Source organism: Entelurus aequoreus, linkage group LG04 (genome assembly GCF_033978785.1).
Source record: "Entelurus aequoreus isolate RoL-2023_Sb linkage group LG04, RoL_Eaeq_v1.1, whole genome shotgun sequence".
NCBI classification, from domain to species: Eukaryota; Metazoa; Chordata; class Actinopteri; order Syngnathiformes; family Syngnathidae; genus Entelurus; species Entelurus aequoreus.
Genome location: NC_084734.1, coordinates 25,481,633 through 25,508,574, shown reverse-complemented (window position 1 = coordinate 25,508,574; position 26,942 = coordinate 25,481,633). Strand labels below are relative to the sequence as shown.

Sequence of the window (26,942 nt, the reverse complement as noted above, 5' to 3'; positions counted from 1 at the left end):
TATATATTATTTTTTTATATATATGTGGAGTTTGCATGTTTTCCCTCCCGGCACTGCGGCTTCCTCCCACCTCCAAAGACATGCACCTGGGGATTCTTGATTGGCAACACTACCGGTAAATTGACCCTAGTGTGTGAATGTCAGTGTGAATGTTGTCTGTCTATCTGTGTTGGCCCTGCGATGAGGTGGCGACTTGTCCAGGGTGTACCCCGCCATCTGCCCAAATGCAGCTGGGATAGACTCCAGCACGCGTCCTTTCTGACCCTTGGTCAATTCTGTTGCGTGGGAAAAATCTAGCTGCTTTCAATTACTGTTGAGCCACAAGCGGGACAAAAATAGCACTCAGAATAATAGAAAGAAAAGGGTATCGGTACTTTATGAGAAGCCCAGGTCCAAACCATGGCAAGTCGTTCTCCCGAAAAGACGAAACCATTGTTTTAAATTCACGATCGCCGTGAGCCGTCATCACTAGAGCAACTGCCTGCTGGACTGCTTGCATTGAGAAGTTACACTTGCAATATAATAAATAAGTGTCATATGTTCCAAGCATCTTGTGATTGTATTCACAGCTCAACAACAGCCAGTTCAATTGGTATTTGCCAGACAAGTATAGACAACAATACATTTAACAGTTCAACAATTATTTAAAATGGTTAATTTTGTTTCCAGTTTTAAAGGGTTAGTGGTGGACCTTGAAGATGGAAACTTAGTGAAGCTCGCTGAGGATGGATCTGTATTGAGGTATGCTCTTGAAACATCCATCCATCCATGCATTTTCTACCGCTTTGCGGTTGCAGGCATGGCTGGAGGTTATCCCACAATGAATACCTATTTGATTTATGATACATCTAAAACATTGATACACACATTTTATAAACATTTCATACACTTCCAGAAACATCTAATTTACTTTTACATGCAAGTTCTTGAGTCCTTTGGAAGCAGAATGAGTCATAACTTGAATGTTTTCCTTAATTAGAGCGACACATGGAACTACTGACCTGAGCACAGACGAGATCATCAAACATTATGGTCCAGAAAGGAAGTGGAAGCACTTTAACAGCCTCAATACCTCTTTCGCTAAATCTGGTATCTTTAATTACTTTACTTCTTGTAATGCATTATGTATTTGTTCTATCAAATATGCCGAACATTTCTAGTATTTGTTTAGTTAATTTGTTTTTATTTTGTTTTTAACTACACAGCCAAATACTATTTATATGACAACTACTTTGATCTACCTGGTGCGCTCCTCTGCGGAAGAGTTGTGGACATGTTGCACAAGGTAATATACTGTTTTTATATTAAATCTAGTTTAATGTAAATGATAGACATTCTTATGAGAAAAAACTTTGATGATTCCTTGTATGTGGTTTATATTATGTCAACAGTGGGGAAATGAAGTGAATTCAGACTTTTGGAAAGACATGGTTGCTGCCATCGACCACAATTACAACACAGCTGCATTCAGAGGTATGCATCTTGTCCTAACCTTTTGATGATACCAAGGTTTTATATGGTAATCAGTAGGGTTGCACATCTCTCTCTAATAAACGATTCGATATGCATCTAGATACACAGGTTACGATTCGATTCAAAAACGACATCCTTTTATTACAGACCGATTCGATTCGATTCCGAACGATACGATTCGATTTGACGGTTAATATTCAAGACTCCAAATCCCCAAGCATTGTGGCTTTACGGCACTGGCAAAAAAACAACAACAGAATAACAAAATCACATGTCAATGTATTTATCTTTAGACATGGACCAAAAAAATTCTGTCTGAATTGTAGGATGGGAACTCTAGAGGTAAAAGTAGCACAGAATAGTAACAACAAAGTGCAATATTTCAGCCTGAGCATAGTTTTGAACACTAGAGGTAGGTAACAAAGATTCAATATTTCAACCTGAGCATATAGTGTTTTGAACACTAGAGGTAGGTAACAATGAACACTAGAGGTAGGTAACAAAGATTCAATATTTCAACCTGAGCATATAGTGTTTTGAACACTAGAGGTAGGTAACAATGAACACAAGAGGTAGGTAACAAAGGTGCAACATTACAATGTAAACAAGTTACACACCTAGTACACATCTCAAAATGTGGCAACAATTAGCACAGTGACAAGTGCTTTGTGTAAAAGAATAGAGAAAATAAATACATATGTAAAAAGAAAAATCAAACTACTGTGTGAGAGGTACCGTTTCCCAGGTCAAAAAGCAGTAGTTCACTTACTCTATGCCTGTGCATTTTCATCATCACTGTCCTGTTTTTTTGGAGGGCAGATTTTTTTTAAGGAAAATCAACTGATCCACATGCTCATGTTTGAGCAGACTATGTTTTGTGGAAAAAATGTCTCCCGCAGTACTGAACACACGTTCAGATTCCGTGTGTTTCACTCGATGTACTTTTTTATGCCGGAAGAGGCGATTTCAGCCACTTGAATGACGGCGAAATCATTAAAGGCTCACAATTTGTAATCCATCCACAAGTAAAGAAAACTTGGATTATTTCACTTTATGTACTTTTTTATGCCGAAAGAGGCGATTTAAAAGAGGCGATGTCAGCCGAGTTTAGATATACTTTTCGAGACGAGTGACGTAAGCGCGCTCCCGCGTCAGGGGGTGCATTTTACGGCAGGGGTCCGTTTCCCGGCACAACAGGTTGCAGAGGTGTCTTTTAGCGAGAGATGACAGCAGTGGCAAGTCCTGCTGCTCTTTCCACCACTGTAGTGGGTTTTTTGAAAATATTTCTCCGTCCATTATCACCTTCGGTCAGACTGACGCTTTCGTTCTCCTCCACATTCATTTTCCGTGTTGTCTCTGTTTATCACTCGTGCTAATACCAGCTAGGCGGCTACCGCGTTTGGCGAGTAGCTTCAGCTCTCGCGATGTTTTAGAGACGCTGACGCATATTGTAATCTAGCCAACCCATGCAAAGTCTCGCGATAACCGATCCATGACTCTATAACCGATTCAGCTAGGAATTTATGGATTATTCGCATTGATTGAGGAGTCTGCTACCGATGCAATCTAATCGCTCACTTGTTGAACCGAATACTCGGTCGCATCGGTTTATCGTTCACAACCCTAGTAATCAGATTGACAATTTAAAAAAATAGGTTGAATTGATGCATCTCATTGTGACAGACTCGTGCCGTCTTGTGGGTTCCATGGACCATCAACTAGAGACATCCTTGAGCAGTTTGACGTTTGTTTTATTTTTTCAAACAAAACCTCAGTCCCGGTCGCTTTTCAGCTCCTCTTCTTCGCTCGCTCGTCGTCGTCCGTCTCTGGCTCTCCTCCGCTCTCGCTCCGCGTCAGCTTCAGTGTGGCTCCTTCCAGTCTCTCCCCCCTCTCTCTCTGCTGCTCCCCTTTTCTTCAGCGAGAGGAGATTGGATGATCGTGCCCTGTTGCGCGTACCGCGCACCTGGGCACGATTGCGGCGTCGCTCCCGGCACGCCCCGCCTCGCCGCTCGCTCGCCGTCCACGCCTCCTTGCCGCACCTGGGCACGATTGCGGCGTCGCTCCCGGCGTGCCCTGCCTCGCTGTTCGCTCGCCGGCCCCGCCTCTCCACAATCATATATCATATCTCGTGTCTACAGGCTATACCGTAGGCTCCTCCCTTCGTAAGAGCGCTCTCCATACACACATGGCGCTCTCCACACACACACATTAGTGTTTCCTATTATAGCCCTTTATTTGTGGCCACAAATTAAATTTGCCCTGTGAAAAAAGCTAATTTTAGCGTTCGCTTTTGCCCTCGCTCGTAAAAAAAATTGTATGGAACTGTGGCGGTATGCATCGTAACTGCGCTCCACAACAAAACTCATAGACACTCTAGCAAAGCAAGTAAGATGTAGCGTAAGCTATCCACGGTGCACATTTTGTGAAGTGAAAGAGATTGTTTCTTGCGTCATGCTTTTATTCGGTGATCAAACACAGGCCACCACAAGACCACGGAGTGTGTATTACCACAGCTTGGAGAAAAGCCCCAGAGCGTGCAACCCAACCTTTATCGCTTTCATAAATTCTAAGAAGACCGAGTTTAGTCGTTTGGCAACACCTTGACCTTTGGTGAGATACATAAAACAGTGGTGTTCAAAGGGGCCACTTGTGGAACTTAGCGTTTTTACGGACCTGTGGCACATTGTGGAAATAAAATCTGATTAAACCAACACAAAATCTTAACAAAAAGCCATAATGTAACAAGAAAAATAGGAAATAATGATACCAATATCAAAGAGAGGGACAAGCGGTAGAAGATGGATGGCTCTGATATGGTGTTACTATTCATCATGGTCTTAAAAAGTCTTAAATTTTACTTGTTGAAACCTACAGAGGCTCTGTATATGTAAATATTGCTTTTTCCTTCCTTCTCATGTGGTCCCTCAAACCAAGGCGTAAGGTTGCAATGGCGCTATTTTTTCGTCTGAGTTTAGCAGCTAATTGAGCTTTGTATTGGCCCATGTTGACAAAAGAGTCCCATGTAAAATGTTGTAGATAAATGAACACCAATACATTTTTATTTTTTTAGACCTCAGAGCAGTTGGGAGGGCATGAGACGAGAAGACATGACACAAGAGGCTCCAGGCAGCAGCGAATGGTCTTGATACAGAGAGCAGAGCAGAGACATATTTCACAACAAAGTTATAACTGTGTATTAGTTGTTAAATAATCCACAGCTGGAATATTTATTTAGAGTTCACATTTGGAAATCCAAATTAGCACATTTGTACATTATTTGGTAAGCAATTACCGGTAATAATAGTGATCACTTGTCTCATCTTGATGGCTTTTTAAAATTCTTTTCAGAAGATGCAGGGACTTACTTTCCAAGTGTAAAAAGAGACCCCGGCCGTTACTTGCAGACCTGTTCTGACTCGGTCAAGACCTGGCTACGGAGCATGAAGAATGCGGGAAAAGTCCTTCTCCTTATAACCAGCTCCCACAGTGACTACTGCAGGCTCATCTGTGAACACATCCTGGGGTAAGGTTTCTGATTAAAAATGTACAGACCTATTTTCTGCATTGTTTAATACAATAATGTTTGATCAAATCTCTATGATCAGCTCCTACTCAAGAGTTTTTAGTTTTCTTTCAAAAATGTTTCGCAGTTCTTTTATTTTAACAACACAGGCTCAAACAGTAAAATCCTCATCACCGAAACAAATCCGAAATACTCGCAAAAGTATTCATACCCCTTAATGAAGTGAATTATGTTTATATAGCGCTTTTTCTCTACAGAGAAATGTGGTCTTTATGGGGGAGTGTCAATAAAAAAGCCATTGTTAAAAGAAAACCATAAGAAATCCCATTTGCAGTTTGCCAGAAGCCATGTTGGGGACACTGCAAACATGTGGAAGAAGGTGCTTTGGTCAGACAAGACAATAGTGTAACTTTTTTACCTAAATGCAAAACGCTGTGTGTGGCGAAGAACTAACACTGCACATTACTCTGAACACACCATCCCCACTGTCAAGTATGGTGGTGGCAACATCAGGCTCAGGGGGTGCTTCTATTCATCAGGGACAGAGAAGAGGGTCAGAGTTGAATTGAAATGGATGGAGACAAATACAGGGCAATCTTGGAAGAAAACCTGTTGGAGTCTGCCTAAGAGTTTAGACCTAGGCCAGGGGTGGGCAACCCAAAATGTTGAAAGAGGCGTATTGGACCGAAAATACAAAAAAAAATCTGCAAAAAATTAAAAGCCTTGTAAAAGTGTTATAATGACAACAACACATGATGTAAGTGTCTATATTAGCCTACTATGAAAATGACTATGTGTCGCAGGCTGATGCAAATCTTTGTTAACAGAAATGTGGAAATTTAATATTTATTCTGCACATTTTTACAACATTCAAAATCATTAGTAAAATGGAGACTTCTCAGAGGGTGAGATAACTTCTGGAAATTACTGGCTTAGAAATGCCAAAGGTATAGATGTATGTGTCCAAGTTAAAGGAAAAGGCAGGCTGTCTTCTTCTAATGGATTTATTACAGTCTTTGCAAGCTGGGTAACGTTTGCTGTGGTCTATACAACTATCAGAAATGCAGGCAATATTACATACATAGAATGTGTCATGAGACATGCAAATCCAATTAAGAGGACTTAAAGGAAATTAAATGAGCTCAAATATACCTACACACGAGGCATAATGATGCAATATGTACATACAGCTAGCCTAAATAGCATGTTAGCATCGATTAGCTTGCAGTCATGCAGTGACCAAATATACCTGATTAGCCCTCCACTCAAGTCAATAACATCAACAAAGCTCACCTTTATGCCTTCACGCACAACATTAAAAGTTTGGTGGACAAAATGAGACAAAAAAGGAGTGGCAAAAAACACGTCGGAGAAAGTTGTAAATGTAAACAAACTACGGTGAGTTCAAGGACCGGCAAAATTAGTAGGACCAAACGTCGCTCGCCAAGTAGTCTCTGATAACTGAAGCATGTGTAATATAAACAGTGTGATTTCTAACAATTAGGGAGGTCTGTGTCATGTTTGTCCTCTTACAGAAACCATACTAAAATAAAAAATATATTTTTCCTCATCTTTTTCCATTTTCATACATTTTTGAAAAAACTCCAGGTAGCCACTAGGGCGGCGCTAAAGAGCCACGGGTTGCCGACCCCCAACCAAGCGGAGGTTCACCTAACAGCAGGACAACAACCCTAAACATAAAACCAGGGTTTAAAACACAACATATTTGTTATATCCAAGGACACACAGACTCACACAACTTGTTTTTTTCATCTAAGACACTTCCAACGGGCGTGGGTCAAACTCCTTTACGGCATCACACTTCATTGTCGTAACACACCAGCACATAGCCCAGCCTGTATGCCAACAATCACTCCCCCTTAAAAAGGATGTCAACAACAACAATAATAGCAAGGCTTTACACAAAAACATCAAACCAAACACAGCCAACCAAACTGGGTAGAAGGCCCACCCACCTAGCCTTGTGGATTGATTATTTTACCACATGACAGGCTACAATTAAACCTATTCTCTTTTTTTTTCTTTTTTTTCTGCAGCCTGTTTTTTTGTTTAGTCTTTATTTGAAGGGACAATGCACAGAGACATTAAACTCAAACACAGATATGTTCTGCACCAGATTATAGCTAATTAGCTCATTTCCATTTACAGTCCCTGGTTACCTAATTTAAAGAGATACAAAAACATGCAATACAATTATAACAATAATATTATACTATAACATGTAATCAAATTAAGAAAAGTCATAAAATGCCCTTTCATTGACACATACTTACTGTATAGTATACAGTAAGTAAGTAAGTAAGTAAGTCACAAGTAAGTCTCAAGTCTTTGCCCTCAAGTCTCGAGTCAAGTCCCGAGTCAAGACAGGCAAGTCCCGAGTCAAGTCCAAAGTCAAGACTGGAAAGTCTCAAGTCAAGTCACAAGTCCTGCATTTTGAGTTTCGAGTCCTTTCAAGTCCTTTTAAGCACAGACTAATATTTTTACACAGATTGTGTATGCTTTTAAAACGCTGTATTTATTTATTAAAACAAGTGCTTTTGAAATAGCAGGAAAAAAAATAGTACTGACATTGCAATTCATAATAGCACTATTAACCAGTCATTTTAATAGTTTAAACAATTTTAAACATTTAACTTATTCCTTTACAGAATAAACACATTTGCAAAAACAAGTGCAACTGTACTTATTTGTACAAAAGTGTTAACATTGTATTTCCATGGCATATTGCATTGTAACTAGTTCCACAGCAGTTTCTATTCTGTTCTTACCTTATCTCATTGATCTCATCTCATACTGTATGTGTGTTGATGTGTGCGTACACATGAAAAACATAACAAATACATGAACATAACAATGAACAGAGTTGTACTTTTTACATGTCAGGGCCCTATGCAATATGTACACATATTCTTAATATAGTATACATTTTAACTGACCTTTATTTGACTATGTTTGTCTTTTTGTAGGTGGCTAAAATACGCGGTGCTGCTGACCGCCGTCTAACGTTACGTTACTGTGTGTGATACATTGACTAACGTTATGTTACTGTGTGTGATACATTGACTGACGTAACGTTATGTGTAGGTACCTCATGCAACCCTGCTTAAAAAAATCACTTGACAAAAAGTATGAATAAGGTAGCAAACTGCAGTGGACGCAACATATTGCTGTGTTTGAAATGATGTTATAACCATAGACATCTTATAAGTAGACGCAATATTGGTTGCTGTGACGCGAGCAAATTGCATCTTGAAGTGGTGATGAGGAGCCTAAACTGACAGTTGACAGGTAGAAAACAAAGATGCTAAACTGACAGTTGACAGGTAGAAAACAAAGATGGTGTTCAGCGTTTTCCTGCTCAAATGAGCGGACTGTTGAAAATAGGAATCAGGGGATTACTTTTCACAAGTAAGATTTAACATTAACGTACTATTGGTTGTATTTGATGAAAATAATATTAGCACAGAGTTGAGAAGGAGCAAAGATCTTCAATATTTGTATGTGAAAATCACAAATAAATCTTCTGGGGGAGGATGACACCCCTACAGGGGTTTGGTTTGCAAACTTTCAGCCCCACCTAAAACAAAATTCACCAGCCGCCACTGATTATGATGCATTCTCATTTTTTGCAAAATATAAGACAATACTTTCTTAACAGTATAATTGTAGGCTGGAATAAGTCTTCAAGTAACAATATTCAAATACTAACATTGTTGGGTAAGACAGCATTTGGTTTTATTCTGAATCCAGTGAAACAGATTGGTGGTTTTAGCTGATATAAAGACTTTCAGGTGTTTATATATGTTTAAGTATTTGGCAGACACTTTTATCCAAAGCGACATATATCAAAAATACATATAAAACAATCACTGTAAACATGATCATTTAAGGGAAGAATGTAATAGAAAATATCAATACAAAGTGTCACGACAGAATAAACTCTCTGCTGCTGCAGCAACAGAGATACAGTCTATAAGATATATAGATATCTAATGTATTCATACATTGTTTATGTAGCATGTATATATAACCTCATCATATAGTCTCTTCAACTTAAAAATAGTTTTTTCCCCCTTCTCTGGGATTATATTCCCAGTTTTGATCTGGTCACTTATAGCATATAAGAATATTCTATTACTGTTAAGCAAACTATGAATAATAAAACTTTGGTCCTTTATCATAGCTACACGTATGACAAAAAAGCGTGTGAAAATCAGTGGTATTCAGTGAGGTAAGATGAATTAAATGTGCTGACAGTTCATTGCTCCTGCCAAATGAATTGCACTGAGTGGAGCGGATCACCACTCCAAGATGGCGGCCCCGCGTCTCGTTTGCGCCAGTAGGCAGTAGCGCTCCATGCTGCGTACCCTTATAAGATGTCTATGGTTATAACGTTAGCAGTGAGTTTGCAGCCTCACTGATTTAACTACATAGCAAATAAAAGTCACGTTACTTAGCCAATAAACGTTATCTTACATTAAAAACTTACCCTTCTTTGTGCAACTTCAAATGTCGAACGAAGTTGGAAGTTGTTGCGTCTCCGTCTGTAATATTCCAACTGCGTGATTTGCATACGGCAATTCGTTTTTTGTTGACCAAGTCGTAGTTTTTATACCCGAACGAAACCAACTTTGGTATAAATCTTTCTCACTGGCGCGTTGTTTGACAACTCTTGTTCATTGGTTGTCCTGCAATTTGATTGGCTGAATGCTGTGTGATGAAAACAATGTAGATCTAATTTGATTGGCTGTTGTACTGCGAGCACACACGCTGACACGCAGCACACACGCTGATAGACGGACACGTACAAAATGAAAGCTACGGAGCGCTCCCAAATAACTTTTTAAACTTTAGGTTTTGGGGAAAGTAGCAAGTCATGTCAAGTCAAAAGGCTCAAGTCCAAGTGAAGTCACAAGTCATTGATGTTAAAGTCCAAGTCGAGTTGCAAGTCTCTTTACATTTTGTCAAGTCGAGTCTAAAGTCATCAAATTCATGACTCGAGTCTGACTCGAGTCCAAGTCATGTGACTCGAGTCCACACCTCTGCTGTATACATTACAACCACACATCATCACACATAGACAATACATGCTCTTGTTCACATCTGTCATCATTTATAAAAACAACCATGATTTTAACACACACCTCACAGCTTACAACAAAATGTTCTCATGCATAAATATAATACACATTAAGCTGACATGACAAACATAGTGCCCACCTCAGTGACCGTGTGAGCAACTTTGATTGCTCCAAAGCCACTTTTTAAGTTCAATTGTGAATGAAGAATAATCTGTTAGACTTTTCAAGTTTGTTGTGAGGTGGTTCCATTCCTATATAGCTTTATATGAAAAGGCTGATTGTGCAAAAGAGGTTTTACATCTAGGTACGCTACACTGCCCCCTGGTGGAGGCTTGTGTGTTTCTAGTTGTCACAGCAGATGTAAACTGGACAAAGTGCCTAAGTGGCGCTGGTGCAGTGTTATTTAGGATTCGATGGGCCATTCGTATTGATGCTAATCTTTGAATGTTAGCAAAATTTAACACTATATTTTTGAAGAACTAAACAGTGATGGTGGTGTTGTGGTTTTCGATCAAGGATTTTGAGCAATTGTTTGTGCAAGGTTTCCAATGGCTGCAGTGTAATTTTGCTTGCCTGGGACCAACAGTATCATAGTCCTCCCAAGTCGAGAGGCTCTTAGCAGGCCCTGACAGGATCCCATCCTGTCAGGGCCTGCATACCTGGGTCAGGTGGCTCAGGCAACTGTGCATCAGGGCAACCCCAGTCGCCATCAGTGGGGTGCTGGTCCACTGCCTCTGAGGTGGACCTCAGACCAACACTTATCTCATCGGACAGATCAGTCAGTGGGGATGCTCCCATCAACAGGGGGAAAGCTGTGTGGTTTTGGAGTAACAGTGACAGCTTCGTTGTCGCTCGTAAATAGGATGTCCGTGTCAGTTCTTGTCCAAGATTTGCCACGGTAGTCAGTCCAACACAAAATTATTATTCGCACAACACAGAATAAAATAATCCACTTAGATAACACTTGAAAACAGCACAAAATGGTATAGGAAACAGCAGCAGCACAAGTCACTAGAACAATAGCCAGTAGAGAAGCGCAACCAGAAGCGTGCACGTGCAATAAAGTTATTGAAACATGGCACCGTTTGACTTTAAGTGAATTGTAAAGTCAAACGGTCAAACGATGGAATTCGGTTGGTGCCTATAAAAGTACTGAATTCGATATCCATCCTTAAACACAGTAAATCAAAGTGGGCAAGCATGGGGTAAAAGGTGAGCTGTGACTGCAGCTGGCGGACAGCAGCTTAGTATGCGAGTGTCCAGTTCCAGGGCGCATCCTGTCTGAGGAGGGCACTAGGTTGTGTGGTGGTGTCAGAATAGCGGTGAAGGAAGCGCAGGTAGAAGGCGGTCATGCCCAGGAATGATGAGAGTAGTGCAGGAGAGGAAGGCTCAGGACAGCATGGACATTTGAGTGAAGGGGGCTCAGACCGGCAGCAGTCAGGCGAAACACCACAAACTGGATGGCAAGAAAATACACACTTTTCACTGTTCAAGGTAAGGTTGCTGCATGCAAGAACCTGAAGTACCTTGGAGAGGCAGTGTAGTGGAACACGCCCGTATGAGTCACAAAAGCTTGCGGCTGTCTTGGTGTAGGGGAAGTCCAGTTTGAAGAAGAGCCGTGGAACTTGGCAAACAGCTCCTCTGATGTGGGAAGAGGGTATTTGACGGTGATGACTGCTCTGTTTGCCTGCCGGAGGTCGTCAATTTTTTTTCTTGCCACCACCAGGTTAGAGATCCACAGTGAGGCGTTAACTCACTCGATGACGCCCGCATCCAGCAGCTTCTGCAGGTCCGTCGTGATGTCATCATGCAAAGCGAAGGGCAGACGCAGCAGAGTTTGAATGACATGACACACGGGTGGGTTGATGCGCGGCTGGTGGTTAAAAGCCGTGACGTGGCCCAGCGAGGGCGTGGACACAAGTCAGTTTGGTGGAGCCTGTAGTGTCTGTAATGGAGAAGCTCAGCGCGCAGAAGATGTCAAAGCCCAGCATATTAGCACCGTGTCGAGACACTTGGAAGGTGAATGCTGGTAGGGCTCTGGAGCCACAGCGCACAGAGAAGGTGGCAGTGCCCTCCATGCCAATTTTAGTGTGTCCATATCCGCACAGCTCCTCTTCTCCTGCTTTAATTGATTGTCATGGAAAGAGCTTTATGACTGTTGATTCATTTAGCAGCGACTTGGAGGCAGCAGTATCCAGCAGCAGCAGCAGGGATACACCGTCCATGTCAACAGTGCACTGCTAAACCCAATGATTATGAAATCATAGGGCTGGCCAATTTTGGCAAAAATAAAAAATCACAATTAATTGAACCTACTACTTCGATTTTGGCAATTATTCCACTCAGAACTCAGTTTAATCTATAAATAACGTAAAACTAAAAAAAATAAAAAATCTTTAAAAATGACAAAGGGAATAGCAAAACCATTTGGAACAATATTAATAAACATACCATTAAACAAAAGAAAAATAACAATTGTGAGTTAGAAACTATTATACAAAACCCAAAACCAGTGAAGTTGGCACGTTGTGTAATTCGTAAATAAAAACACAATACAATGATTTGCAAATCCTTTTCAACTTATATTCAATTGACTAGACTGCAAAGACAAGGTACTTAACATTCGAACTGGAGAACTTTATTTTTTGCAAATATTAGCTCATTTGGAATTTGATGCCTGCAACATGTTTCAAAAAAGCTGGCACAAGTGGCAAAAAAGACTGAGAAAGTTGAGGAATGCTCATCAAACACTTATTTGGAACATCCCACGGGTGAACAGGTGGGTACCATGATTGGGTATAAAGGCAGCTTCCATGAAATCCTCAGTCATTCACAAACAAGGATGGGGCGAGGGCCACCACTTTGTGAAAAATGCGTGAGCAAATTGTCCAACACTTTAAGAACAACATTTCTCAACGAGGGGATTTCACCATCTATGGTCTGTAATATCGTCAAAAGGTTCAGAGAATCTGGAGAAATCACTGCATGTAAGTGGCGAGGCCGAAACCAACAATAAATGCCCGTGAGTTTCGATCCCTCAGGCAGTACAGCATCAAAAAGCGACATCAGTGTGTAAAGGATATCACCACATGGGCTCAAGAACACTTCAGAAAACCACTTTCAGTAACTACAGTTCATCGCTACATCTGTAAGTGCAAGTTAAAACTCTACTATGAAAAGTGAAAGCCATTTATCAACAACACCCAGAAACGCCCCCGGCTTCGCTGCTCCCGAGCTCATCTAAGATGGACTGATTGTAAAATTGACTGATTGCCAATTGTAAAAGTGTTCTGTGGTCTGACGAGTCCACATTTCCAAATTGTTTTTGGAAACTGTGTACGTTGTGTCCTCCGGACCAAAGATGAAAAGAACCTTTCGGACTGTTATAGGCATAAAGTTCAAAAGCCAGCATCTGTGATGGTATGGGGGTGTATTAGTGCCCAAGGCATGGGTAACTTACACATCTGTGAAGGTGCCATTAATGCTGAAATGTACATACAGGTTTTGGAGCAACATATGTTGCCATCCAAGCAACGTCTTTTTCATGGACGACCCTGCTTATTTCAGCAAGACCATGCCGAGCCACATTCTGCACGTGTTACAACAGCGTGGCTTCATAGTAAAAGAGTGCGGGTACTAGACTGGCCTGCCTGTAGTCCAGACCTGTCTCCCATTGAAAATGTGTGGCGCAATATTAAGCATAAAATACCACAACGGAGAACCCAGACTGAAGCTGTACATCAAGCAAGAATGGGAAAGAATTCCACCTGAAAAGCTTAAAAAATTGGTCTCCTCAGTTCCCAAACGTTTACTGAGTGTTGTTAAAAGGAAAGGCCATGTAACACAGTGGTAAAAATGCCCCTGTGCCAACTTTTTTGCAATGTGTTGCTGCCATAAAATTCTAAGTTAATGATTATTTGCAAAAAATTAAGTTTCTCAGTTTGAACATTAAATATCTTGTCTTTGCAGTCTATTCAATTTAATATTTATGTTGAAAAGGATTTGCAAATCATTGTATTCTGTTTTTATTTACGATTTACACAACGTGCCAACTTCACTGGTTTTTTGTTTTGCAAAGAACCATTTGGTGAATTGTTGCCTCTGCATTTAATATATATTGTATATTTTTTTAATCAAAGTTTGTATAAGTTGTTTCATGCACCTCATCAGAAATGTACTTTTATCTACAAAAGTGTCCCATGAAATTTGGATTTTGTTCCCATCATTCAACTGAAACTGCTCACAGTGTCTTCTTTCAGTAAAAACCAAGAACTTCTAACATAAGAGCAGCTCTGTCGGAACAATTTTTTATAGATATTAAAATTGAATTTTACTTTGACCATATAATTCTATGAACTAAAAACAATATATTAACGCTTCTGAACAGGCTCCAGTGTGGAATTGTATCTCAATAACAGACTGTATTGTGTTACGATCAACAGTGTCAAATTCTGCTTACATCAAATGCCCTATAGGGTTCCTGCAAGGTTCCACACTTAGGCCGGTCATTTTCTCGGTCTACAGTATATTTATGATTTTTTGACGTATAAAAATATTCATGTCCGAATGCACGCCAATGATGCGGTAATTTATACTCAAACTAATTTAGAACACAAAGAACACACCAGAAGCTGGCCACATTCTTACAGCGGACTTGAACCAACTCTAAGATTTGCTCACACAATCATGTTTTCTCTTAAACACTAAAAAAAAAAACGTACACATGATGTTTTTTTGTGTTTTAACGAATAATAACTGGAGTATTTTTTCAATAATAGACTATATCTGGTTGTAACTTTGTAGAAAGACCAGAGAGAATCGAGGCGACTCCTCTGAGACATACCACCTTTGCACAGTCAGTCCTCTCAGTCAGGGGCTGGAATATCTGAAATAACATCCAGTCAGAGCATCCCACATGTACAACTTTAAAACTCACCCCAAAAACTGGCTCAAATCCAATCAAAACTACTTATAGAGCTGTTTAGATCTCATGGTATCAGTGAAGTGAATTGAAGTGAATTATATTTATATAGCGCTTTTCTCTAGTGACTCAAAGCGCTTTACATTGTGAAACCCAATATCTAAGTTACATTAAAACCAGTGTTGGTGGCACTGGGAGCAGGTGGGTAAAGTGTCTTGCCCAAGGACACAACAACAAGTGAATAGGTTGGCAGAAGCGGGGATCGAACCTGGAACCCTAAAGTTGCTGCCACGGCCACTCTACTAACCGAGCTATACCGCCCTCATCATATCATCATCGTATGTAGGCATGCACTGCATAGAACGACACTTCTTCTGATTTAATATTTGCATTAATCTGTAATTTCTATATTAACTTTAAAGGCCTACTGAAACCCACTACTACCGACCACGCAGTCTGATAGTTTATATATCAATGATGAAATCTTCACATTGCAACACATGCCAATACGGCCGGGTTAACTTATAAAGTGCAATTTTAAATTTCCCGGCAAACTTCCGGTTGGAAACGTCTATGTATGATGACGTACGCGTGTGACGTCACGACGGCAACGGAAGTATTCGTACCCAATGTCTCACCATACAAACTGCTCTGTTTTCATCGAAAAATTCCACAGTATTCTGGACATCTGTGTTGGTGAATCTTTTGCAATTTGTTTAATGAACAATGGAGATTGCAAAGAAGAAAGTTGTTGGTGGGATCGGTGTATTCGCGGCTGGCTGTAGCAACACAACAAAGAGGACTTACTTGGATAGCAGACATCTGTGATCGGGTGAAGTCCTTCGTCGCGCCGTCGATCGCTGGAACGCAGGTGAGCACGGGTGTTGATCAGCAGATGAGGGCTGGCTTGCGTAGGTGGAGCGCTAATGTTTTTATCATAGCTCTGTGAGGTCCGGTTGCTAAGTTAGCTTCAGCGTCGTTAGCAACAGCATTGTTAAGCTTTGCCAGGCTGAGAATTATTAACAGTGTAGTTACATGTCCATGGTTTAATGGTATTGTTGATCTTCTGTCTATCCTTCCAGTCAGGGATTTATTTATTTAGTTTGTATCTGCATTGGAGCCAGATGCTATCACGTTAGCTCAGTAGCTAAAGAGCTTCGCTGATGTATTGTCGTGGAGATAAAAGTCACTGTGAATGTCCATTTAGCGTTCTCGACTCTCATTTTCAAGAGGATATAGTATCCGAGGTGGTTTAAAATACAAATCCGGGATCCACAATAGAAAAAGGAGAGTGTGTGGAATCCAATGAGACCTTGTACCTAAGTTACGGTCAGAGCGAAAAAAGATACACCCTGCACTGCCTCTCTAGTTCTTCACTCTAACGTTCCTCATCCACAAATCTTTCATCCTCGCTCAAATTAATGGGGTAATCGTCGCTTTCTCGGTCCGAATCTCTCTTGCTCCATTGTAAACAACGGGGAATTGTGAGGAATCCTTCCTCCTGTGCAGCACGCTACTTCCGGTATAGGCAAGGCTTTTTTTTTATCAGCGACCAAAAGTTGCAAACTTTATCGTCGTTGTTCTATACTAAATCCTTTCAGCAAAAATATGGCAATATCGCGAAATGATCAAGTATGACACATAGAATGGATCTGCTATCCCCGTTTAAATAAAAACATTTCATTTCAGTAATGATAATGATAAATGATAAATTGTTTATACTTGTATAGCGCTTTTCTACCTTTAAGGTACTCAAAGCGCTTTGACAGTATTTCCACATTCACCCATTCACACACACACATTCACACACTGATGGCGGGAGCTGCCATGCAAGGCGCTAACCAGCAGCCATCAGGAGCAAGGTTGAAGTGTCTTGCCCAAGGACACAACGGACGTGACTAGGAAGGTTGAAGGTGGGGATTGAACCCCAGTAACCAGCAACACTCCGATTGCTGACACGGCCACTCTACCAACTACTAACAAGTAGGCCTTTAATGCTACGAATATGTCCTTTTTTACTTATTGGTATTAATTGCTGACATTGTATATCTTGCCCAGGAACTACGACATGAGTGCAAATATTTAAGTTGTCTCCTGCGCTCCGTGTGAGCACTGATTTTAAAGATAATGTGCACTACAACTCCGTCGTCATCACATATATAATAGCTCACTCGTATTTATGAATGCTGTGGTTTCTTTTTACGACTTTCTGATTTTTCAATATACACATGACAGCCGGTGAATGTATATATCCTGTATATATGTATACAGAGATGTTTTTAACGTTGTAGATGGAGCTTGAATGAGGAAAATATGCATTATTGAAAATATCTGTTTGTTGAGACATGGTGTGAGATCAAAAGTGTACAATGTCTTAATATTAGGGTGGACTTTGGCCACAGTAATAAAACATTTTTCTTATGGTTTCAGCATTGCCTCCACATGCCTGGATAAATGTGGATAAATTAATCAGTTTTGGAGCATCTCCATGTGGTCAACAAATATGATTTTGGTGGACCATCAGGCCATAAAGTGCCTTGTGCAACAGTCTTCAGCTACTGTATTCTTGTTCTTCTCTTGTTGCAGGAAGGACTTTGAGGATCTTTTCGATGTCATCATCACAAATTCCCTCAAGCCTGGTTTCTTCTCCTTAAAACCGCAACAGAGGTCTTTCAAGAATCTAGGTGAAAACGTTTGCCTTTAAATTCTGTGCTTCGTTCACTTTTTCGTACAGTCAAACTCACTTCTCAATACAAAGCAAATTTACACCACAAAATTACAACTCAAATAATAAGCATAATAAGCCTGCCTGACAATGAGGATCAAACAAGGTTACTGATATTGATGAGTTAAAATACATGAGCTCAAGAGTGGCCTTTCAGTGTCGTTTCAGTATGCATATGCAATGATGTTGCTAGGTACGCGTCCCTGACACATTCAAATTTGAAGTACATTTAATCTCCACGATTCTTAAGGACGCACCTAATTCTTCTCAAGAAAAACAATATATTGTGAAATACAACTTGTGTTTAAAATTACAGTAACTAGAAGGGGTGCAACAATTTATTGATGCAGTCAACAAAAACCATTAAAATTTGTTGAGAATAGTCGACAACGTCGTTTTAAGTTAAGTTAAAGTTAAAGTACCCATGATTGTCACACACACACTAGGTGTGGTGAAATTTGTCCTCTGCATTTGACCCATCCCCTTGTTCACCCCCTGTTAACCCCCAATTCCAACCCTTGATGCTGAGTGCCAAGCAGGGAGGTAATGGGTCCCATTTTTGTAGTTTTATCTTTTAAAATGTAAAATGTTCTAGTATTGTTCTAAATCAGATCATGTTTTGTTTGATTGATTGACACTTTTATTAGTAGATTGCACAGTACAGTACATATTCCGTACAATTGACCACTAAATGGTAACACCCGAGTAAGTTTTTCAACTTGTTTAAGTCGGGGTCCACGTAAATCAATTCATGGTAGCAAATTGTCCAACAGTTTAAGAACAACATTTCTCAACGAGCTCTTGCAAGAAATTTAGGGATTTCACCATCTACGGTCCATAATATCTTCAAAAGGTTCAGAGAATCTGGAGAAATCACTGCCCGTAAGCGACAAGGCTGAAAACCAACATTGAATTGACCTTCAATCCCTCAGGCTGCATATGAGCTGAACTGCATTATATTGACAGGTATTTTTAGTTTTACAACATATATTGTTTTTTTGTTTAGCTTTATTTGTGTGTATGTATTTGTGTGTATATATATATATATATATATATATATATATATATATATATATATATATATATATATACATATATATATATATATATATTTATATATATATATATATATATATATATATATATGTGTGTATATATATGTATATATACAGATGTGTATACAGATATATATACAGATATAATATTATTGTGATATTGAATGTTACATACGATTGTTTCACAAAATAAAGTGGTTAGTGCACAGTAACTAAACAAAAGTAAAAAATTAATATTAGCTCCCATTTAAATCATTTGGGGTTTGCCCTCAAAGCCTTCCTGTATCCAGAGACTTACTTTGACTTTGTAAACGGTAATAAACACAACCCAAGAAAGTTTTTGTAATAATATTGATATATTAATTTCAGTCTAATTACTTTAGTATTGTTTATACACTAATACCATTATAGGTACAGTATTGATAGCTTCAACATTTGGATTGATCACACCTTTTTTACATTGGCGCTTTCGATTCTTGTGTCGTCCTGCTCGGTTTGTCTGTGCGTGCCTGTGTTGGCATGCTGTTGTCCTCTAGTGATACTTGGAAGAAACTGAGTTAATTTTCTGCCATGGAGGTGAGGAATTGTATCTTACAAGCAGCTTCTAGGCGACACACTTGTTACAGCTTGCTCTCAAATTCGAGCTGGTGTTCTGGCAAGACACGCACCACCACCCTCTTGAAAATCACCCACACACCTCCTGCATGAATCTGCCAATGTAATGTGTCTCCCAGAGCGTGCGTCCCTTAAGGAATCTTTCACGTGAGTACAATCATTATGAAAGACATGATGGCGGATGGATAAAAAAAGATGCATTGTAAATATTAAGTAAGTGTAAATAAAAGTCAGCCAATTAGGGGTTTTCTATTCTGTCCATAAAATCCGATAAATAACCATTGAAAAAGTGCCAACAATACTCCATTTACACTTCGTGATTTGAATATTAACCAAGTATTAGTGATATCGTTATTATAGGCGCTAACGCAGACGAATTGTTTATAGTAGTGATGTGATCACTACTGTGTGTGCCTATGTTTACATCCTCGATTGGTCTGTTGTTTCCTTGCTTCCCTGCTCCTTGGAAGTTTATTGTAGATCATAAATCATGCCTCTCACCTGGATAATTGATGGCTGAGGATATAATTCGACAAGTTGGGACACTTTGATAGCTATTAAGGAACTGGAACTGGCGAGAAAGACACAATAAGAGCTAGGTCCCCATCCCTCTAACCCGTTTCTTGGCGAGGATTATGAAAATATTTTCACCTAAATGGGAATATATGAATATCCTAGCAGTTGGCATCCTAATGAAAGAAGACCTTATACAGTAAGTGATGTTTTATTATGTTTGTTGGCTCTCATAAAGTCTGCAGTGAGCAGAAATCAGTGATGAAGAAAACAAAAAAAGCAAACGTCATGATGCGTTTTTGAAATTAATGTGGCGCGTATGCTTAAAATTATCAAAATAATAAATGTTAATATAAATGTGCCCGTTAATACATTACAAATATACTTACATAATGTATATAAAACCTTAATGGAGGTGTTTGGATGTTTTTTTAGGGGTTCTATCGGCAGAATTGAACGGCTCCCATAGGCTCCATTGTAAGCAGACTTCTGATCGCATTTATTTAATATTTAGAATGCATTAAAAAAAAAAAAGTAACATTCATTGCCATGTTTCTCATAATGATTATGAACAATAGGCAACATAAAAAAAAAGTGCAGTTCCCCTTTAAAACACAACCACCAGACAGTACAATCCCATTTCACGTTTAGTGTACAAGGTGAGTGCAAACAAGACACAAAATGTGTTGTTAAATACATTGCCAAAGACATGCTGCCATTTAATACTCTTAAAAACTAGTATTTTTAATAGTTGCCGCAAATGTTTGACAGATATTTGTCATGGTTTCATGTCAGTATTCCTCACTCGGAATCTGCCAGACTTAAGGGTTTTTTATATACAGTATATAACCTATTAATACATCTGCTTATATCGTGGGGTTTATATTGTTACTCTGCACTTTTAATAATAATACCTGGGATTTATATAGCGCTTTTCTAATTACCCAAAGTCGCTTTACATGTTAAAAACCCATCATTCATTCACACCTGGTGGTGGTAAGCTACTTTCGTAGCCACAGCTGCCGTGGGGTAGACTGACGGAAGCGTGGCTGCCAATTTGCGCCTACGGCCCCTCCGACCACCACCTATCATTCATTCATCATTCATTCACCGGTGTGAGTGGCACCGGGGGCAAGGGTGAAGTGTCCTGCCCAAGGACACAACGGCATGGTAAGAGGCGGGGAGCGAACCTGCAACCCTCAGGTTTCTGACACGGGCGCTCTACCCACTACGCCATGCCGCCCCATAAATTTTGTTCAAAAAGGTTGTAACTTGAATGTTCGTTAAGTAATGTACAACTCTTCCTCTGTCTACATGTTCAATATTGAAGTGCAACTTTGTTAATACTTTATTTAGCCATTTTATTTTTTATTTTTTTAGTTGTGTACATTTGAGGTGCTCCCAACACCCTCCTAATGTATTTGATTGATTTTTATTATTTTTTATTCAACAATAAAATATACTTTGTTATGCTAACAGACAAAGTATGTGTTATTGTTATTATTTGCTTGTTTTATTTAACTTGAAGATTTAAAAGTTTACATTTCAGGTACAATGAAATACAAGTTTATTGCATTTGAAAGGATACACGTACAGTACAGGCCAAAAGTTTGGAAACACTTTCTCATTCAATGCGTTTTTTTTATTTTCATGACTATTTACATTGTAGATTGTCACTGAAGGCATCAAAACTATGAATGAACACATGTGGAGTTATGTACTTAACAAAAAAGGTGAAAAAACTGAAAACATGTTTAATATTCTAGTTTCTTCAAAGTAGCCACCCGTTGCTCTGATTACTGCTTTGCACTCTCTTGGCATTCTCTCGATGCGCTTCAAGCACACCACAAGAAAACCATTTCTTGGGATCTTTATTTAGCAGGTAAAACTACTGTTAAAATGTTGGTTACTGTAGTTTTATTGAAAATTGCCGAAAATGTTTCCTCTTGTTAATTCAACCTAAAATGTCGGTTGCACTTTATTCAAATAAGATGGGAATGTATTGGCTGTTAATAGTTGTTTACTTGTTTGTATTCATATACACTTACTATACTATACTATCCCTTACAAGAAATAACAGGAAATTAGGAAACTTTACCTGCAGTGGTTAGTATCCGGTATTTATTTCACTGTTGAACTGGTTGATTTTTTATTTTGCTAATAAGTAGCTGAATTGATTTCAACTCACTGAAACACTTCCGATGGTATCGTTCTTAAAAAATATATTTTTGTCCCTCCACATAATTGCATAACAATGTCATATATGTTGATAAATGGTCAAGTATAATTAGGCGTTGTAGGTGCATTCCAACTCATTTACAGTACTTTGCTCTTGATGTATTATTTCATATGGATTTGTTTCATTATTTATTTTGTCTCTCACAGTGAATAATGTGGAAGAGACTGATGATCTGCCATCATTGGAAAAACCTGGTTGGTACTCGCAAGGCAACTGGATCCACCTTCATGAACTGCTTAAGACCATGACAGGAAAAATGGAACCCAAGGTATTCACACCACCTTGCATAGTACATAGTCTGGCCAATGAGCATTGATGTGCAGAAAACCTGACTCTCACTTAGAGGTTTACCTCAACATTGTTTTTTGGCAAAAGGTGAAATGATGGATCTTTGTTTGATTCTCACTACTGTGATAAATAGCAAGCATGTGTCACTTAGCATGGTTGCCAAGTTTGCTCCAAACCTTGATGGAAAGTAAAACTAATAATTTTCTTTTTTTCTCTGCACATCCTTTTAATGTATAGAACCAGTCATGTGAAAACATATCTGCGTTTTATATTTTCAACATACTAAAGTAGGGTATGTAGAAAGTGTTGTTGTAATCATTTATCACCATGATAAACCATTAGAGCAGGGGTGTCAAACTTGTTTTCATTGAGGGCCACATCACAGTTATGGTTGCCCTCAGAGGGCCGCTTTTAACAGTGAGTAATATATGAATATACATGTATATATATAATACATTAACAATATATTTTTTTACATAAGCTGCAAAAAAAAATATTAAAATTTTTCTTTGAAAACTGGCAGCTCAGTCACCAGAATTTTACAGTAAAAGCAGTGGGTTTTTTTACAGCATATAAAAAAATTTAATAAATGGAATGGAAAAACAATACCATTGTTTTTAGCGGTAAAATTCAAGCAACAGAGCTGCCAGGTTGTTTTTTTTTACTGTAAAATCTTGTTTTAATGTTTTTTTTGTTTGTTTTTTAATGTATGAGTGTCTTAATGTATATGGAAAAAACGGTACCAAAGTTGATTTTACGGTAAAAAAAACTCAGTCGGTGGAATTTAACCGTAAAATCTATTGTCAATTTTACAGTCTACAATTTGATTGATAATTTGTTTTGAAATCATAAGTCAAGCAGATATTTGGGTACAGTATTTCTTTATTTTAACAAAAAATATTTTTGGAATACATGATAATATCCATCCATCCATCAATTTTCTTCCGCTTATCCGAGGTTGTGTCGCGGGGGAAGCAGCCTAAGCAGAGAAGCCCAGACTTCCCTCTCCCCAGCCACTTCGTCCAGCTCCTCCCGAGGTGTTCCCAGCCAGGCGGGAGACATGGTCTTCCCAACGTGTCCTGGGTCTTCCCCTTGGCCTCCTGCCGGTCGGACGTGCCCCAAACACCTCCCTAGGGAGGCATTCGGGTGGCATCCTGAGCAGATGCCCGAACCACCTCATCTGGCTCCTCTCGATGTGGAGGAGCAGCGGCTTTACTCTGAGCTCCTCCTGGATGACAGAGCTTCTCACCCTATCTTTAAGGGAGAGACCGGCCACCTGGCGGAGGAAATTCATTTTGGCCGCTTGTACCTGTTATCTTGTCCTTTCGGTCATAACCCAAAGTTCATGACCATAGGTGAGGATGGGAACGTAGATCGACCGGTAAATTGAGAGCTTTGCCTTCCGGCTCAGCTCCTTCTTCACCACAACGGATCGATACAGCGTCCACATTACAGAAGACGCCGCTCCGATCCGCCTGTCAATCTCACAATCCACTCTCCCCCCACTCGTGAGCAAGACTCCTAGGTACTTGAACTCCTCCACTTGGGGCAAGATCTCCTCCCAAATTTGGAGATGGCACTCCACCCTTTCCCGGGCGAGAACCATGGACTCGGACTTGGAGGTGCTGATTCTCATCCCAGTCGCTTCACACTCGGCTGCGAACCGATCCAGTGAGAGCTGAAGATCCTGGCCAGTTGAAGCCATCAGGACCACATCATCTGCAAAAAGCAGAGACCTAATCCTGCAGCCACCAAACCGGATCCCCTCAACGCCCTGACTGCGCCTAGAAATTCTGTCCATTAAAAGTTATGAACAGAATCGGTGACAAAGGGCAGCCTTGGCGTAGTCCAACCCTCACTGAAAACGGGTCCGACTTACTGCCGGCAATGCGGACCAAGCTCTGACACTGATCATACAGGGAGCGGACCACCACAATCCGACAGTCCGAATACCCCATACTCTCTGAGCACTCCCCACAGGACTTCCAGGTCGAATGCCTTCTCCAAGTCCACAAAGCACATGTAGAATGGCTGGGCAAACTCCCATGCAGCCTCAAGGACCCTGCCGACAGTATAGCGCTGATCTACCGTTCCATGACCAGGACGAAAACCACACTGTTCCTCCTGGATCCGAGGTTCGACTATCCGGCGTAGCCTCCTCTCCAGTACACCTGCATAGACCTTATCGGGAAGGCTGAGGAGTGTGATCCCACAATAGTGTAAACATACCCTCCAGTTCCCCTTCTTAAAGAGAGGAACCACCACCCCGGTCTGCCAATCCAGAAGTACCGCCCCCGATGTCCACGCGATGTTGCAGAGTCTTGTCAACCAAGACAGGCCCACAGCATCCAGAGCCTTAAGGAACTCCGGGCAGATCTCTTCCACTCCCGGGGCCTTGCCATTGAGGAGCTTTTTAACTACCTCGGCAACTTCCGCCCCAGAAATAGGAGAGCCCACCACAGATTCCCCAGGCACTGCTTCCTCATAGGAAGACGTGTTGGTGGGATTGAGGAGTTCTTCGAAGTATTCCCTTCACCGATCCACAACAGCCGCAGTAGAGGTCAGCAGCACACCATCCTCACCATACACAGTGTTGACAGTGCACTGCTTCCCCCCCTGAGGCGGCGGATGGTGGACCAGAATCGCTTTGAAGCCGCCCGGAAGTCGTTTTCCATGGCTTCCCCAAACTCCTCCTATGTCCGAGTTTTTGCCTCCGCGACTGCTGAAGTCGCACTTCGCTTGGCCTGCCGGTACCTGTCCGCTGCCTCTGGAGTCCCATGAGCCAAAAGGACCCGATAGGACTCTTTCTTCAGCTTGACGGCATCCCTCACTGCTTGTGTCCACCAGCGGGTTCTAGGATTACCGCCACGACAGGCACCAACCACCTTGCGGCCACAGCTCCAATCAGCCGCCTCGACAATAGAGGAACGGAACATGGTCCACTCGGACTCAATATCCAGTGCCTCCCTCGTGACATGTTCAAAGTTCTTCTTGAGGTGGGAAATTGAAACTCTCTCTGACAGGAGACTCTGCTAGACATTCCCAGCAGACCCTCACAATGCGTTTGGGCCTGCCAGGTCTGTCCGGCATCCTCCCCCACCATCGAAGCCAGCTCACCACCAGGTGGGGATCAGTAGAAAGCTCTGCCCCTCTCTTCACCCGAGTGTCCAAAACATGAGGCCGCAAATTCGACGACACAACTACAAAGTCAATCATGGAACTGCGGCCGAGGGTGTCTTGGTGCCAAGTGCACATATGGACACCCTTATGTTTGAACATTGTGTTTGTTTTGGACAATCCGTGACGAGCACAAAAGTCCAATGACAAAGCACCACTTGGGTTCAGATCCGGGCGGCCATTTTTCCCAATCACGCCTCTCCAGATTTCACTGTCGTTGCCAACATGAGCGTTGAAGTCCCCCAGCAGAACAAGGGAATCATCCGAGGGAGCACTCTCCAATAATCCCTCAAGGGAATCCAAAAAGAGTGGGTACTCTGAGCTGCTGTTTGGTGCGTAAGCACAAACAACAGTCAGGACCCGTCCCCCCACCCGAAGGCGGAGGGAAGCTACCCTTTCGTCTACTGGGTTAAAGTCCAACGTGCAGGCTTTGAGCCGGGGGGCAACAAGAATTGCCACCCAGCCCGTCGCCTCTCATTGCCCGCAACGCCAGAGTGGAAAAGAGTCCAGCCCCTCTCGAGAGAACTGGTTCCAGAGCCCTTGCTGTGCGTCGAAGTGAGTCCGACTATATCTAGCCGGAACTTCTCCACCTCGCACACCAGCTCAGGCTCCTTCCCTACCAGAGAGGTGACGTTCCACGTCCCAAGAGCTAGCTTATGTAGCCGAGGATCGGACCGCCAAGTGCCCTGCCTTCGGCTGCCGCCCAGCTCACACTGCACCCGACCTCTATGACCCCTCCCATGAGTGGTGAGCCCATTGGAGGGGGGACCCACGTTGCCTCTTCGGGCTGAGCCCGGCCGGGCCCCATGGTGGGGCTCGCCATCGTGCCCCACCACTGGGTCTGGCTCCAGAGGGGAGCCCCGGTGACCCGTGTCCGGGCGAGGAAAATCTAGGTCCTTGAGTTGTACTTTTTATAAAGGTCTCTGAGCTGCTCTTCGTCTGATCCCTCACCTAGAACCTGTTTGATTTGGGAGACCCTACCAGGGGGCATAGAAGCCCCCGGACAACATATCTCCTAGGATCATTGGGGCACGCAAACTCCTCTACCACGATAAGGTGGCAGCTCAGAAAGGAGACATGATAATATAACATTTTAATTTAATAATATCGAATTTTAAAAGATATGCAATTGCATGCAGTACATGATTTTTAATGTTAAAAGATTAAGCATTTTATTAACGCATATTATTTCCAGGCTTTCGTGGTCCACATAAAATAATGTGGCGGGCCAGATTTGGCCCCCGGGCCTTGAGGTTGACACCAGTGCATCAGAGTGCTTCATTTGTTAAACCAAAAAATATAATAAGAACA

At 41.1% G+C, this 26,942-nt stretch overlaps 1 protein-coding gene across 2 annotated transcripts in view; it reads left to right on the top strand.

Moving 5' to 3' along the window:
* nt5dc1 (5'-nucleotidase domain containing 1) overlaps positions 1-26,942 on the top strand; it is a 78,025-nt gene that overhangs the window by 28,828 nt on the left and 22,255 nt on the right. The window contains exons 3-9 of one of the 2 annotated variants that reach the window (XM_062043468.1): positions 670-741; positions 980-1,089; positions 1,206-1,285; positions 1,392-1,473; positions 4,825-4,996; positions 17,606-17,703; positions 22,313-22,434. In XM_062043468.1, the coding sequence (XP_061899452.1) occupies positions 670-741; positions 980-1,089; positions 1,206-1,285; positions 1,392-1,473; positions 4,825-4,996; positions 17,606-17,703; positions 22,313-22,434 (736 nt within the window). Of the gene's footprint in view, positions 1-669; positions 742-979; positions 1,090-1,205; positions 1,286-1,391; positions 1,474-4,821; positions 4,997-17,605; positions 17,704-22,312; positions 22,435-26,942 lie in introns of both variants that reach the window. The other variant, XM_062043467.1, reaches the window with a different exon arrangement.